This window comes from Anguilla rostrata, chromosome 10 (genome assembly GCF_018555375.3).
Source record: "Anguilla rostrata isolate EN2019 chromosome 10, ASM1855537v3, whole genome shotgun sequence".
NCBI lineage: Eukaryota > Metazoa > Chordata > Actinopteri > Anguilliformes > Anguillidae > Anguilla > Anguilla rostrata.
This window is the reverse complement of record NC_057942.1, coordinates 42,326,471-42,343,642: the sequence shown is the minus strand read 5'-3', so window position 1 is coordinate 42,343,642 and position 17,172 is coordinate 42,326,471. Positions and strand designations below refer to the sequence as shown.

Here is a 17,172-nt window from a genome sequence, read left to right as displayed (position 1 = left end):
GGCGGCGATGTGGTACCTCGGTGATGAAGGCCTTGGCGGTGGCAGGACTCATGAACAGCACCGCGCGGCGTAGCGTATCCCGGTAGCGGTGCAGCTCCTCCACGCGCATGGTGCGGAACATGCTGGTGATCATCATGTTGATGTTGGACTCCACCTTCTGCAGGGCCACGTCCATGCCCTGCTGGGACGTCTTGTCCAGGAAGTCCTGGATCCCCCGGATGTCTGCGTCGCGTGGGAAGAACATGGGATTAATTCATATTCCGTCTGTTTCCATTAACTGAAAAGTTTTTGTCAGTTACATTTAAAAAAAAAAAAATTTACATTGTGAATTCTGTTTGACATGCTGTTCCCTTAAGAGGGATGCTCACCCTTGTCTTGGAACACCCCTGCGTAAAAAAAAAAAAAAAAGCTCCAGCAAAGCTCTTCATTAATTAATGTTGTTGAAAGTGTGTTTAAAAACCATAATAATCGTACCGAAACAGATTTTAACCCAATGCCCATAAGGCTTATTACCACTTGCGTTGAACTCTTCGTTTATCACAAATGGTATCATTTCCATAACCAGGTGCACACACTTTAGGCCTTCAGGACTTAACCGATTTCACCCAGAATTCAGTTAATTAATACAAAATGTTCCCTCTTTCAAAAGGAAGCATTCGATCACACTGATCTAGATTACACGTCCTTAAATAAGGCATATTCATTCTTTGTTGGACAAATATATATTTTTCTGACATAAGTAAAACATTAAAAGTTTCAAATCATAAACAATTAACGGCTTTTTAAATACTCTTTAAAAACTGGAAATAATTTCAGTTAAGTTAGGAATGAAACCGGCACTGCAGGTACTGCAGCACCAGGGTTTGGATTCTCTGCTGAAAACACTCCCCTTTATCTAAATCACAATTAATTTATTTTAAGATTTCCTCTAATACAACAAACATATCACTCGCTCAAATTTTTAAGTTCTTGAGTAAATTAAATGATCATTAACTCAAGTACTGTAGAAATCTTCTTTTGCAGACCTCATTTTATAGCATAAAAACAAATATACTGACAATTACTCAGTTAACCACCCAGTCATACATAAATAACATTACGCAATTAATTTATCAACGCAGCCGTAGCCAGGAACTGCATGCTAAATTATAGAGGTGTTTTTTTCCCTCTCTCATAGCCGCGGAGTAAAGCTAGCATTGTGCATTTGTCATGGTCATCCTGTCTTAAGCAGAAGGTAAATAAAACATGAATCACGGACTGAGAGGTGGCTGTGAACTCATTCGTCTGTGTAAACGGGCTGTCCTGCGTCCTGTGGCACCCCACCCGAGCCCGTCGCCCAGTGCTTGAAATACTGGCCGGAGTCGGCGAGGCGAGCCGGGTTTTCTGGGATGGGGTCTGAGATGGGGTCACGGGGGGACGTTCGCTGGAGGAGAGGAGGGACAGGGAGAGGGACGGCTGACATTTTGAAGCGGAGCGACTTTTTGATGGAAGACAACGGGAGGCGGCGGCTGGCCGTTGTTCGAGCAGCGGGAAAAACTGGGCGCTGGGAATTGTGGGTAATGCCGCGAACGGCGGTTCGCGATGCGGATCACGAAGCAGCAGAGCCAGGCGCTGGCGGGCGGGGGGGGGCGGGGCTCGGGACAGGGCCGCGAAATTGTGCTTTTAGCGAAACGGGGAGAAGAACAGACGTGACTCCAGCGGGACGATCACCAGCTCCATCTGCGTGGGGGAAAGATGGCGGGGGCAGACGCACCGAGAGTCTCCACTCACCCTCCCCCCTGGTACACCACAGACAGGCCTCCACACACACAACAGCTAGCTTTGTTTCAGACTGCGGAGCACACACAGAGAAACACACAGCTCCTCGTTCTCTTTTTTTGTTGTTGTTGTGTGTTGTATTATTTGTTTTCACCCCGAGGCGCTTCCATTAACGGGGGGGGGGGCCGTAAAGGGGGGTCGTCGCGCAGCGCGGAAATCGAACCGGCGGGAGAGGAAGCGAACGGCCCGCCCGCTAACGCGCGGCCTCCATTACCCGCCGTTTACGGCGCCATAAAGCGCCGACACCGACGCCCTTGTCGCCGGCGAGCGAGCCGCGAAGGTCGCCCGCCTCCCTCACGGCGCGGCGCGGAGGTCACCTGAGACGATCCCGCCGAGCCGAGCCTCGCGTTTATAAACACACCACACATCCCCCCGCGCCCCCCCCCGTCCCCCCCATCCCCCGCCAGCCTGCCAAGGAGTTAAAATGTCATCAGGGCTGCTGATAGTGGGGGTGAAAGGTGGTGACGATTATTGGGGGCCCACAGCTTTAAAAAAAAAAAAAAAAATCAATTTGTTTTATTAAAAAAGGAGGGGGGGGGGGGTGACTCACAGCAATATTTTCCTTCATGGGTCCCAGAATTCCTAGCTGTGCCCTTGACCGACATACTACTACTACTAATAATAATAATAATAATAATGTAATCGTTTGTGCCTAACAGGTCTTTGGTTTCAGAGCGTACACTTCGTGCTACACAGTAAAAATGTCCAGCGTTAATTCAACACTAACAGAGTGCGTATGAGTCCATGTGTAAGAGCTGATTTAACACTGAGCATTTTTACTGTGTTTAAGCCATGGTAATGTGAAAGTTCCCAAATGAACTCTGCTCAGATTAGGGAGCCAGTGTGGAGTCCTGTGAGCCAAGCCCAGCTCCCAGCTGGGGAAGCAGATAGCTGCTCCCACCCGACAGCCCAGCACAGCCCTGAGCTTACAGCCGCATCTCATCCTAAAAAAACCACACACAGAGAGACTCAGAGCCTGACCCCGCCTGGCCTCCGCCTTCCAGAAACTCTCCTTTTTTCGGGGGGGGAACAAAACAAAAAACGAGGTCAGGGCCTCGTTTGATTCAAAAGGGCCTCCCACACTCCTGCTCTCCCACCACCACCACCACCTCTCTCTCTCTCTCTCTCCCTCGCAGTCACGGTCGTGACTGTCCTGGAGACCGGACCTCCAGAGCTCCAGCAGCAGCACCTGCCACCTGCGATGACAGCTGCTAATTTCAGTCTCCCAGCACTCTGACCTCCCCCCATGCCCCCACCCCCCATGCCCTACGCACCCACCCCCTTGGGGTTTAGTGAGAGGTCGATAATACCGTGTGCTCTGTCGGTGAAATAAAACGACGCGTTTCATCATCGGAAAGGGATTGACCCACGGCTGCTAGGCATGCAGGGACACGGTGGGCTCGGATAACGTCACTCCGCGGGCCTCAATGTAGAACATTCCTACGGGAACACAGCAAACCGGGATTCGGGATTTGGAATAATTGGAGATTACGGCACCTAACGAAAGACAACGCGGGCGGATTTGCCCAGCAGCAGCTCCGCCCATTTCTCCATTTTCAGAAGCTGTGACAGCAAATCGCTCACCGTTGTGCGTTCGCCTCCGTCTGCCCGTTCTCCCGGCTCGAGAAAAACTCCCACCATGCACTACAATGATAACAGCACTGAACGCTGATGAAGACTATATATAAAGACTACGTATACAGTTGATTCCAGAAGGCATGAGCCTCAACCATAATGATTATTGGAGAATGTGTACGATTAAAGGTGAGGACAAAGAGCAAAACTGACATAATCTATAAAACAAGGGCTGAATCCAGACCAGAGTTATTTGCCACTTAAATGAATTTTCTGTGTAAGTCTCTCATTGTGTTATTGGTAGACTTAACACACTAAAGCAGTGCATGACTCAGGCCTGGAGTCAGCCCTAAAAGACACATCAGACAAGTCCCTCAGTCTTTGTGGAGGCATCCAGCACCACCTGCACGTCCTCTGCTAACCGTTAAAGCTAACGAGCTAACAAAACGCCCAGCAATTCCAGGGCCTTATTAAATAATAAGACTCCAGGTCTCATTACAGCTTAGTTGAAAATCTGTGGTTTGGAGTTGTTGGGATGGGTAGGGTGGGGGGAATAAGTGTAATATGAAAACGCTGGTGCGATATTGATATTCACCACAATGTAACGCAACCTCATTGCAACCTCGTAAAAAAAAAAAAGTTGCAGTAACATTTTCAGGCTAGCTGGGAAACATTTCTTTAGCTTTTATCACCTCTGAACCCCTCGGTGACAAACTCATGTAGAGATGCTGAGCTGCACAGGCCCGGGAAAGAGAGACGTGTTGCAAAATTTCAGCTGAATTTCCATCTTCGAGCAACGGTATTATACCCTGAGCAGCAAACGAGCCCAGCTCATTAAGCATGCGAATGTCTGACGGTAGCACAAACCGACTGACCAGCTGTGCCGATTCGCTACGACATCGCGGTGCTGTGCATACTGATGAACGCCGTGGAGCCTAATGGCACCTCGGAAAAGTTTACAAAGCCAGCAAGACTTTGTTCCTTTTTGCATCTCGACACTTTACTGATTTGGTATGGCCTGTTTCGAGACTGTGCTCACCAAAAAATTTAAAAAAACCATTGAGAAATAGGGTTAACTCAGATCTGACCGTTGAAGTGAATAGTCCTGCAGTTCACTGATTCATTAATGATTCACTGATTGGCCACAGATCACGCTCACCTGGTGATTCAGAACTAAATAACTCCCTGATTAGAGAATGAAAATCAGCAGCACAACTGGTTTCATCGACCTGTGGTAAGGTGTGTTTCACACCTGTGAAATGACTCGGTTAGGTGTGTTTCACACCTGTGAAATGACTCGGTTAGGTGTGTTTCACACCTGTGTAATGAGTCGGTTAGGTGTGATTCACACCTGTGTAATGACTCGGTCAGGTGTGATTCACACCAGTGTAATGAGTTGGTTAGGTGTGATTGACACCTGTGTAATGAGTCGGTTAGGTGTGTTTCACACCTGTGTAATGAGTCGGTTAGGTGTGATTCACACCTGTGTAATGAGTCGGTTAGGTGTGATTCACACCTGTGTAATGACTCGGTTAGGTGTGATTCACACCTGTGTAATGAGTCGGTTAGGTGTGATTCACACCTGTGTAATGAGTCGGTTAGGTGTGATTCACACCTGTGTAATGACTCGGTTAGGTGTGATTCACACCTGTGTAATGAGTCGGTTAGGTGTGATTCACACCTGTGTAATGAGTCGGTTAGGTGTGATTCACACCTGTGTAATGACTCGGTTATGTGCAGGCCTCCTTGTGTGCCTCTTTCATCACTCTCCTCAGAGCTGCAGCTCCTCGCCCGTGTCTAATACGTTTACCGTGCTTCATGACATCGCCTCACGGCACAGTCTTCAAAGAGGAGGGGGGGGGGGAGGAGTGGACAGCCCTCTGCAATAAATCCCACGGAGGGTGAGAAGTACGCACACGGGCGGCATTGCACTGGAGATTTTGGGGCAGCGTTGGGAGAGGAACGGGCAGTTCAGGGCACAGGAGGCGGCGGGGCTCAGAGATCTCAGGCAGCTCTGGGAGGAGGGGAGGAGAGGAGCGCTTCACGACCAATCAAATCCTCGGCTGGGTCTGGGCGGCTGGCCTTCTCCCAGAAAGACCCGCGTGTGCTGCGGCAAGATTCAAAACCGTACCGCGGTTTTTTTCACGGTTGTCCACAGCGGTTAGGCGTAAGCGTCGTCTGGATCGCGCGGGGAAGGAGGGGGATTGTGGGTGGTGGAGCGGCCGGGGAGGTTACGGGTGGGGGGGGGGCGGGTTTCGATAAGCAGAGTAACGGGGAGAGGAAGAGCTGGCAGATTTGATTTGAGGAACACAACCGCCTGCTAAACGCCCCGCGCTGCAGTTAGCGGCGACAGGAAACGGCGAATTCGCCGCCTCGCGCGCACGCGTGCGTTCACACCGCGCGGCACGCGGGGCCGCGGCGCGTCGGTGCTACAGATCTCCGGCCGCCATCATGCCAGAACAGATTGCACCGTAACTTGTCCGCAAACAAAAATTCCACGCCAATTTGCGCCTGACCTGCTTTCTGTCGGAATGTCTATTTCCCCCAGCTGGGCCCGATAACTCAATGTGACAGGTTCAGAAATGTGAAAATAGCTGCGATCCCATTTGCATGTTTCCATCTGCGAGCCATTAGAACCATTATTAAAAGGACGTAATACGACAACGTCGCGCCAAGGAAGCGGCGTAGGAGGAGTCACGACTAAAGTTTGGCTTATCGATCATACCAGGATATTAAGTGAATAACTGCTTTTTTTATAGCTTATTGGCAGCTTCAAACTGCTGAGGATATTCTGGAGCCAAAATGGCTTTCAGTGCCTCTCAATATACAATATAATTATTTTGTAGCTATTATCATAGAAAATCATTTTGTGTTATTGCAGGACAGACAAGAATATTTTTAGGGTATGGTGCACCCTTTAGATTTCCAAGCAGAATCCCAAGGCCTAGCTCCGGATGCATCCAAACGCGGAATTAAACGTAACAAGCATTCCGCGCAGTTTTCCCACAGGATTTGTTCCCCATTTTTTTGAGAGAACAGCCATATTTTAAACATGTAAAGAGTGTCAGATGAACAGGAGGGGGCATACACGACCGGGTACAGCTGAGAGCACCCAAGAGCCTCCTGTCTCGAATCTGTGAAAAGAACTACAGTAGATAAGAACTTTTCATTGTGTGTTATAAAACCAAAAAAAACAAAAAACATTCCCGATTTATTTCTTAGTCCTGACAATAAGTGATCTCATAGCTTGGTCATTACCTTAACGATACCGGAATTAATTAGTTAATGATTTCGCCCGAGCGGTGGCGAGCATACCGCCGTGGCCTCCAGAAACGAGATTCCCGCTTAGCATTCCGCGGGCTCGCGCATAGTTAAGATTCACCTCGAGCACAGACATAAACAGAAAATATGCGTTGCCACGGTGCCCATCTTCCCGCTGAGGCAAAAAAAAAAAAAAGAGAAAAAGATGCGTATTAGCATCATTGTTTGTAATAAAATCATGTCACCGGGAAAATGCGTCTAATGCGTCCGGAGTTTGCTCTAAAAGCATAATTATCTGGAATGGTGATAAATGGCTCGGCTCTGACTGGGCAGAGATTAAACTGCAGGGGGGGAAGGAGGGGTGGAGAACGCACTGGAGAGGGGCTAATCTTTAAAAACGCGACTGCGAGCATCACTAGACCTGAAAATAAGAGGGGGGGGGAATGGGGAAGAAAGAGAAATGGAAACCCCCCCCACTCTGCGTTTTTTGTCCGAGAGGCCATTTTAAAAAGAAGATTGGAGGTGATTTGGGGGCGTAAAGCGAAGAGGTGGGCCGTATCCCAGAGGCCTCTGGGAGGCTGGGGCTGCGGGGGCAGAGGGAGCGTCTCCTGGCCCGGCGGGTGCAGACGACACCTTGCCCGGGGGTCAGTTGGGGGGGGGAGTCGGTTGGGGGGCAGGTACCCCCCAGGGCCTGATTACAGCACCGTGGTGTGCCCTGTCAGGCCTGCCCAGGCCAGGCCGGGACACACTCCCCCACAGGGACAGGCCCTAATTTACCCAGGTCTCCCGCAGTTACAGCCCTCACTGTGGACTGTGTGCTCTCCGCTGGTGCAGAGGGAATGGAGCTCGAAACAGAGATGAGCGCATGGGTCCAGGCATGGACATACACACACACACACACACACACTCTCACACACTCACACACACACACACACACACTCACACACACTCACACACACTCACACACACTCACACACACACACACACACACACACACACACACACACTCAAAACCAGAGATACACACACACACTCAAAACCAGAGATACACACACAAACACAAGCTGATACGCACATACACATACACATACACACACACACACACAGATATACACACAGATACATGCACACGCATATTACATTACATTACATTACATTATAGGCATTTAGCTGACGCTCTTATCCAGAGCGACTTACAACAGTGTAACCAAACTCAGGATCAAGTCCACTTAAGTCCATTGAACAAATGCAGATAAAAAGCTTACTATGATACACATACATGGAGAAACAAGAACACCAAATTTTTCATATACACACACAAGCACAGTCTGAACACATGTAGACACACAGACTCCCACTCGCACATACACGCACACACAGATACACACAAGGACATGCACACACACATACATGCACACAAACACAAACTCACACACACGCATACAACCAGATACACACTAACACGCACACGCACACACACACAGTAGTTTGTAGAGATGAGAACTGACGGCTGGGTGGGTTATATGAGTAATTATATGGGTATAACTGTAAATTGTTGCCGGATTTTTGGATGACTCTTTATGACCCTGCTGCTCTGACACCGGGCCTCAGATTGCAGGGCTGCCGGATCCAGACTTCAAACGCTTGGCGGCCAGTTGGCTTCCCGCATTAAGCCAACTGGAAATCCATCCCCATCCAACGCTGAAGCCCTCCAAAATAAAGCACGTCACCAGCTCTCCCCCTTCTTTGTCCCAGTCCCCTCACCCAACCCCACTGAAGCTCCACCCCCCCTCACCCAAATCCCAGTGAAGCTCCACCCCCCTACTCACCCAAATCCCAGTGAAGCTCCACCCCCCTCACACCTAACCCCAGTGAAGCTCCACCCCCCCCTACCATGAGCCACCACCCAACCCAGTGAAGCTCCACCCCCTCCACACCCCATGAAGCTCACCCCTCACCCAAATCCCAATGAAGCTCCACCCCATCCAACCCCAGTGAAGCTCCACCACCCCTCCCAAGCCCCCGGGGCCATCGAGGGTCAGCTCAGAAGAGTAGGCCCCACCTCCGCCCGCCCGCCTGGACTCACCGTACTCGGTGTCGTAGAAGATGATGAACTTCTGCCAGGTGTACTCCATGACCACGTGCAGGATGACCTGGTTGAGGTAGACGGGCGGGCGCACGAACAGCGTGTAGTCCTCCGTGCGGGAGCGGCTGGTGTCGGGGCAGCTGGAGCGGGGCGTCCCGGACGGGGCCCGCTGGATGAAGAGGTGCGGGATGTGCATGGCGTCCGCCAGAGACTGCAGGGAGCCCGCGGACATGCAGCCGATGGAGCTGACCAGAGCCAGGATGCCCCTGTTCATCAGCTCACAGGCTGCGGGGGGGGGGGGGGGAGGGGGAAGGGGGAGAGGGAGGGAGGGAGGGGGGAGAGAGAGAGAAACTGTTAGCTTGGCTGCCCTGTTGCCTCAAATGTTCAAACACACAAATTCACTATGGCAGAGAGAGAGAGAGAGAGAAGGACAGAGGAAGAGTAGTGTGATGGCCCACCAGGGGGCAGCACTGGCACTACAGACAGGTATGGCTGCAGCTGTGATTCACTGTAATCACAGAAGCAGTGGCCCATTGCCTAATTATGGGCTCTGCAAGAGGCCTGGTTTCCAGGCCCAGAGGGACAGCATTTGGGAGCTCTGGAATTGCACAGTGTGGTGGGTGGGTACCAGTTTTTAGCATTTTGTTTTCCTTTTTCTTTGAAGCATTTTGCTTGCCAGCTTGGCCATTTCTTCTTTTCTTTTAAGATTTTTCTATTGCTTTGGTGTTTTTTTTGGACCAATAAAAGGTGGCAAGCCAAGGGTATTTCGGTCGTGTTTGTCCTGTCTGTTCACCATGTGAGCAGTGGCCACCCCCAGGGCTGCCTCACAGAAAACCGACAGAGGGAGAGAGAAATGAGAGATTCTGAGCAAATCAGAAAGGTAGAGAGAGAGAGAGAGGGAGAGAAGAGAGGTGAGAACTGAATTAAGATGAAGAGATAGGCCGAGAGGGCTGGAGAGCACCGAGTGGAGGGGAAGAGCGAAAGCACTCAATAAATAGAAAGAGAGAGAAAGAAAGAGAGAGAGGGCGAGAAAACTGAACAAAGACTGAGAGAAACAGCGGCAGCACAGAGAGACACCCTGGAGAGAGGAACTATTGGTAACTCATTCTTACAATAAAAATGTTCAAAAACACTTTGTAAGATGAGATCAACAGCCAGGAAGGCGACGTGGTGCGACTTCCAGAGCAGAAAGTTGAGGTTTGAGATTTATTTCGTCAACTTTTTTTATTTTATTCTTTTTTTATTTTTTATCCCCCCCCCCCCCCCCGAAAATCCGGAGCATACTTTTTTTTATTAAAGTCTGGAAGTGCGAGCGTGTCACTGTAACAAGCAGACGGCGATAAAACTCTTCGTCGGTTTAATTACAGCGGTTGGAACACGGAGCAAATTGGATTATTTCCACCTCGTTTGGAGGTGCGTCTTCACTCCCAACATTTCTAGTTTTGTGCGCTCTCCAACGCGAGTGATTACAGGGGCTTATGATGCCGCCGCCGCCGCCGCTGCGGGAGGAAGTGAGCTCATCGCCAGGAAGCAAACAGCCACAACCTGAGGACGCGCGGAGCGCCACAGGAAAAAAAAAAAACAAATGAAAAAGCAGGTAAACATCCAGACTTCTTTTCCAGCGAATCCCTCTCTTGGCTCAGCATCAGAGGGAATAGTTTTGCTGGGCTGACAGCGCGTTATAGTGCTGCTTTACAGACGCGACGCTGCCAGCAGTGTGTGTACTGCCCTCTATCTCCCCCCCACCTCCACACCCCCCCCCCCCCCCCCCCCAACCCGCTTACGCCTCAGGACCCGAGCTCACGCCAGACGCACGAGCGTTCATCTCACTTCTGCGGCTTTCTGCCTCGGCACAGAGTCGGGGACGCGAGGCGTGGGGGGTGGGGGGGCGAGCTGGGCCTAGCCGCTGTTGCGGAGTAATTTGGCAGCTCCGGCAGAAAAAGGGAACTTGTCGGAGTAAGGGACGCCGCAGCAGAGGAGGAGGAGGGTGGAGTGGCGCTGCTGAAGAGCTGGAACAAACGAGAGCGGGAGGAGGAGGAGAGCGGGAGGAGGAGGAGGAGAATGGGAGGAGGACCCCCCACCCCCCACCCCCCCAGCTCACATCACACTCCACTCTCCTCTGGGGGGCTGACACTCTGCACAGTAGCCGGCAGCCCCCTCCCCCCCAAACACCCCACACCCACCCCGCCACCGCTGGTATTTTGTGTTTGTGTTACATTTTGGAAAAAAAATGTCGGTTATAAAACAAACCAGAAAAAAAAAATTACTATTTTTCCAGACAAGGCGTTTTGTCCGGGCATTGTGGGCAAAGTGTCAGTCCGACAGACAGACAGACAGACGACTTGTTGTGCCAATGAGACCCGAGGGCTGTTTCACAAAAGGGGGGGTGGGGGGGGGGGTGGTTTAAGCCGCGACTCTCAGTTTGGCTCCAAAACAATTTAATAACGAGCGGGGGGCGGGGGGGTGGCATCGCCATGGCAACCAACGCCGACATAAACCTGTCGCGCGCGGCTAGCTTAACCCTCCTCGATCGTGTCGCGTCCACCTGGAACAGCTTCCGTAGACGGACAGGAAGCGCAGCTCGCCTCGTCTCACACGGACGCGCGAACGCGACACGCGACGCGTCTCCCGCAGCCCTGCGCCGCGAAGAAGCTCGCGAGGTAGACCACGGCCCCGTCCGGCGAAGGTATCCGCCGCGCGAGGAGCGGCTGGGCCTCTGCAGCCACGGCTCTCAGCCCCCAAATACATCACCATCCAATCACGGGCCAGCGGTCAATGGGGCCAGGAAACTATTGGATTTTCAACCAAACAGCGGTAAAGGGGGGACTTCCGTCAACCAGGGTTATTCGTCTAACAATTACAGTTCCTCCAAAAAGCCCGGGCAGGCAACCCCATGGGCCGCTTCTCGTCATCAGGAAGAGGTATTCCTCCCCCGTGTCCAATAGCAGCGCTCTCCCGTAGAACTGTGTGGCTGGGGGGGGGATAAAGGAGCGTTCGGCACTCGAGCCCGGCCCACACACAGAAAAAGGTCCCCGCGATGTCGCCGCCATGCGTGCACCTGCAGCGATACAGCTTTCAGGGGACATTCCGGTAACACTGTGAGGACATGGTTGGGTTACGTGGGGAGTGTGTGGAAGGGACACGCGCGTGTGCTTCATCTGCACCGCTTCCGCTGAAAGCGGCATACTGATAACTACAGAGAGGCAACTCTCTCAATTCTAAATTTGGGAGAAAAAAATTTAATAAATAAATAAGGAGAAACAGTAACTTTCATTAAAACACCTATATTGTAATGATCATTATGTTTCCCCAATCTTGTGTACAAAATTGGCAATTTAGAAGTGGAAAGCAATATAACTAATTGAGTGCAGGAGAAAATTCTTTGAATGCAACTGATGGTATCTTCGATTGCAGCCAGTTAATAACTCAAATTGTTTCTTACAGACTAAAAGTAATCAAATTGCCAAAAAGAAATATGAACATTAAAAACTGGCACAATTTATCAAAGTCTGAAGAACACAGCGAAACTATCCGATAAGTTTTTTGGCATTGTAAAGCAGAGACTAGCGCTTCTAATGCTTTTCTCGATTCTGAAGTTGATGACAATGTTAGTTGGCCGAGACGGTGACACACACAAAAAATAAACAAATGAACAAATAAATAAATAAATAAAAACTTTTGTGAATCATCCCCGAATCATGTGCTGTAGATTCAGGAGGATATGATGCGTTTACCCCAAATGAGCCTGGCCTGAGTTAACAAGATCACGCTCATCGTAGAGTGCATTCGTGAGAACCACATTAGCTCCACGGATTAGCGACCGACTGAAATTGAATCACATCGGAAAATTCTGAGTTTTTTAAGCCACTTCACTGAGGTCTCTCACGCGGGCGGATGTGCCGTCGGGTTTGTTTGTGTTGCTGTGCGCTCCGGTGACGATGGTAGTCAGGGTTACTTACACATGACATCGTTTATATGCCTCGCAGACGCTTTAACCGGAATGACTTGTAGCTCTACATTTTGAGACTCATTTCCACAGCCATTTTAGAGGCTATTGGGAGGGCAGTGCCTTGCTCAAGGGAAAAGCAGACACATCTGAACTGCCAGTTGCACCCACAGATTCGCCCGCTTTTAAAACAAACATCTCTGGCTTTTAAAAAAAAAATTGCCTTTATTTGTTCTTCATTCAAGCAAATAGAGCAAACAGCATCTGACACACTCATAATAAACATTTGGAAGACCACAATGCACCATTAAACGCACAGCAAACCATTAAATGTCTGTAGCAAGCGTTCTATCCACTTGTCCTTCATGAAGTTCTTCTGCTTCTCGGGTTCAGCCATTGCTAACGGACAAAAATCAATAAAACAAAGAGGTGGTTTTGTCCAATTTTTTTTTGCAGTTTCATTTTGACGGTACAAGTAATAATCCAACATAGTTTAGCCATTCGGAAAGGACAGCCACTCCGTGGCCAGGCCCCGAAGTCCCCGGTTTCTCCACCGCGCAGTTTCTCGCTCTACGGAGGACGGTAAACACCTGTGCTGAGGGGGCGGCAGTCGTGTTCCATCTGCGGCCAGAGCCCGCCTCTCACTCCCCAGGTGGACCAATCACGGCTCCGCGCTGCCGCCCACCTTCCGGGAGTAAGCGACACGCGATGGCCCCGCGACAGGTCTGTTCCTCTCTCTCTCTCTCTCCCTCACCCCCTTCCCTCCCTCTCTACCCCCTTCCCTCCCTCCCTCCATCCCTTCCTCCCTCTCTCTCTCCCCCTCCCTCCCTCACTCCCCTCTCTCTCCTTGTCTCTCTCCCCCCTCCCTTTCTCTCTCTCTTTCTCTCTCTGGACCCTGTCGTCTCCACCAAACGACCTCGCTCCAAAGTCACAGCTGAGCGAGGGCTGGGAGGCTGTGGGCTGTTTTACAGAAAGGGCCCATTTACTCCTGACAGGTGAACATGGGGGAACTCAATAACATGCTCGGCTGCGGACACAGTTACCCCCCCCCCCCTCAGCGCTCTGCTACCCCCCCACCCCCACACACTCCACCCCCCTCCCTGTCATGGCCATTCATAGATTCACATGGTACATTTTCTTTTTTTTGACCACTTAGCATTTTGGGCCATTTCAGAAGGACATTTTCATGTATTTTTACTCTTTTTTTTTTTTTCCCAAAAAAACCGCATTGCCTCTGTAATGTGATGGGTCTGATCCGTAAGAGGGAATTAACACTTGATTAATGTGGTGGAGTAACAGTGCTCTGTGCAGGCTCTCAGCTCCCCAGCCCCCCACCCACCCCCACACACACACTCGCCCCCCCACCCACCCAAACCCCACCCCCCCTTCGTAATAGCACTTAACACTCCCTCTCTCTCCTCCAAGCTGCCCGCCGCTGAGCGCAGAAGATAAATGCTTCCTCAGAGATTCTTCCCTAGCATGCCTCTTCACTGGGAACGCCTTTTCCTGCCGTCGCTTTTATGAGAAAGACCCGCGACTCCTTCTCCCCCTTCGCCTTTCCGCACCCCCCCACCCCCCCAGCCCCCCTGGCCAAACCGCGGTCGGGGGGCGAGACTCTCTCCGCTATCCCAGGTACGACTCGGGAAGGCGGGAAGCGGGAAAGATGGCCGCCGCTCTGCTACGCGGTTAATTACGCTCTGAGGCTGTCGCATTAGAGGCCGTTAGGCGTCGCTGAATGGCTTTTTAATGTTTACACTCGCCGCACGGCGGTAAAGCACGCAGTTACAGCGAGCTCGGAAAAGGCTAGCGCCACGCCGTCCTTCTTCCCCGTGATTGGCCGCTGTCGACCGTTCACAACAGCTGTCACGGCCGCACTCAAGTGCAGTTTCCTTTGCTATCAATATTAGCCCTACGCTGGCTAGCATTTAAATGGAAGGCACTCAGCCGTGAAATCGGCGGCTATTGTGGATGACCTTTCCGCTCAGAGACGAGCTGACAGTAATCATTACTTAAACGTCTATTACCCCAGCAAGCGCCCAACATATTTCTGGCGACGCTACTTGGAGCCCCCAGAAGTTCCCTCGTTGTGTTTCGGAAAAAAAACCCCTGTCAAAATAAACCAATGGGGAACTTATCACGGCGGCCCCGTCGTCTGCTCATTTAGCACGCCCGGCCCGCTTTGCCGCAGTTGGTTAATACTGTCGCCGAGTCTGCCAGGAGCGAACACGAAAGCAGATGATGATGATGATGATGATGATGGTGATGGTGATGATGGGTGATGGACGGATGCAGGTGAAGGGGTACAGAGAAAGGGAGGAAGAGAACGACACAAACGCTACGCTAAGCGCAGCCGCCGATGAGCCGGCCGGTTTGGGGCGTAGGTCGTTCCAGCGTCCCGTGAAGGATGCTACTCTGTTTCCTTTCAGTGCAGATTAAGACTGATGGAAAGGCCTTTCATCAGCAGCAGATGTTCTGGCGGAGAATGCCAAATTGATGAGGAATGGCACGGTTTTTTTTTTTTTTGTTTTGTTTTTTTTTCGCAGCACAATGGGTTTCGCGTGCTTTCTTCGTGCCGCGGAACGGAACGGCGCTTACAGTAAGCGACGTGGCAAACGCGAGTCAGAGAGCTAGCCTGCGATGACAAGCCTGAGTTTGGGGGGAGACGGCGTTTTTCGGTTTCAGGAGCAGCGCGTAGCGCCTCGCCGGTAAGGACGCTACGCTCGGTCGTAGCGAGCGCGGCTCAGCGCCGTCGCGTTCGGGAGTCGCGCGGAGAGAGCGGCGACGAAGACCGAGCGGTCTTTACTCGAGAGGACGCCGCCAACCCCGCGCTCCCGAGGAAGACGAGGAGAGAAGGCGGGGCCTCTCCCTCCCTCCACGTTTCTTTTTGAAATTTTCCCTGCGTTCTCCTCATTCTGCAGTAAATCACCATGCAAAGTTTCCCCTTTAATTGAGGCGGTTCAAATTGAGTCATTCATCACACTGAATCTCCGCCGCTGCGCACGAGGAAGGAAGGCGCCATCCATTATAAAACAGAATCTACGGAGAATTCCTTATCCTCCTCTCACTCCCTCCGCTCATCCATCCAGTCCTCCGCTCTATCCATCTGTCTCTTTTCTCTTTTCTTCATCCACAATGTGCTATCTCTTTTTGCGCACGAAGAGAGGGCCTGCATTGTGGCCAGTGGTACAACGCGTGTCTGTGCTGGGTTTCCACACCAACCTGGACCCACACTCAGTCCTGTGTGTGTGTGTGCGTGTGTGTGTGTGTGTGTGTGTGTGAGAGAGAGCGTGTGTGTGTATGTGTGAGAGAGCGTGTGTGCGTGTGTGAGAGAGAGAGCATGTGTGTGTGCGTGTGAGAGAGAGCATGTGTGTGTGTGTGTGAGTGTGTGTGTGCGTGTGTGAGAGCAGGCGTGTGTGTGTGAGAGAGAGAGAGCGTGTGTGCATGTGTGTGTGTGTTTGCGTAGAAACCACCGAAACCAAAAAAATACCAACACAGAGAGAAAAGGATGACACTCTGGGCAAAAAAGATACAACTTAACTGACACAAGGTTATGAAAGACCAACCTTTTCAGGAAAAAAGTACAAAGGATGCTTTGAAGAGGCTTGGCTAAGGAGCTAAACCCTTTATAAGAAAGAAAAAAAACACAATTTCAATCAGTGTAGCATTTGCACACAGATTGGTTTGAGCGAGAGGAGGGGGGGGGGGGGGGGCTCGTGGGCTAATTATTCATGCAAGGCGGCCCCTCTTTAAAACACTTTCCCCTGTCAATCTCACCGGCCTGACTGACACCATCTATCATTCAAATCTGACAGCCATCAAACCACCGCTGTGCAAAAATCTGCCTGAGCAAGCTTGTGCCCTCTGTCCGAGCTCCCTCTCTCTCCCCCTCTCTCTCCCCCACTCCGCCCCCCACCCCCCGTCCATGTGCCTGATCGGCTCTTTGATCTGATCGCGGGCCCCATGTCACTCATATGCTCCAGACATGTAATCTCTCCTGGGGGGGGGGGGGCGCAGGGGCGATTCTGACACAGCTTACAGGGGCTAATTCTCCAAAACCCAAATCAAAATTAAAATGGATGACAATTCACGGCTGAACATGACAACTACTACAATGCATCATTTATAACAGAGATTTTACCACTGCTGAAGGCTACAAATTTAATCAAAAACAAGAAACTAAAAAAAGAACACAAGCAACATATTTACAAGACCACGCTGCTTTAATAAACCAAAATGTTTGATGGCCTGTGCTGATGGCGAATGCGTTTCAGTACACACTTCTGTCGCCGAGCGTAAGATGAAAGTAACGGAGGGAGAGAGAGAGGAGAGGCTGGTGGCGAGGAGGGGAGGGGGGTGTAGAATGTGAACGAGCGAGACAGGAAAGAGAGGGAGAGAGAGAGAGGGGAGAGTGAGAGAGGGAGAGAGAGGAGGGGAGAGTGAGAGAGGAAAGAGAGAGAGAGAGGAGCGGGGAGAGTGAGAGAAGAGG

The 17,172-nt window shown here is 51.1% G+C and overlaps 1 protein-coding gene across 8 annotated transcripts in view; it reads right to left on the bottom strand.

Annotated features, from left to right (window-relative positions):
- The window catches only part of grid2 (glutamate receptor, ionotropic, delta 2), a 400,155-nt gene that overhangs the window by 163,201 nt on the left and 219,782 nt on the right, over positions 1–17,172 (bottom strand). For all 8 annotated transcript variants that reach the window (XR_010323876.1, XR_010323877.1, XR_010323878.1 and 5 more), the window contains exons 3-4: positions 8,741–9,025; positions 17–222 (exon numbers count right to left, since the gene is read on the bottom strand). Coding sequence is in view for 5 of the 8 variants with exons in the window: in XM_064297283.1 (XP_064153353.1) it covers positions 17–222; positions 8,741–9,025 (491 nt within the window). In the remaining 3 variants the exon portion in view is untranslated. The remainder of the gene's footprint in view (positions 1–16; positions 223–8,740; positions 9,026–17,172) is intronic.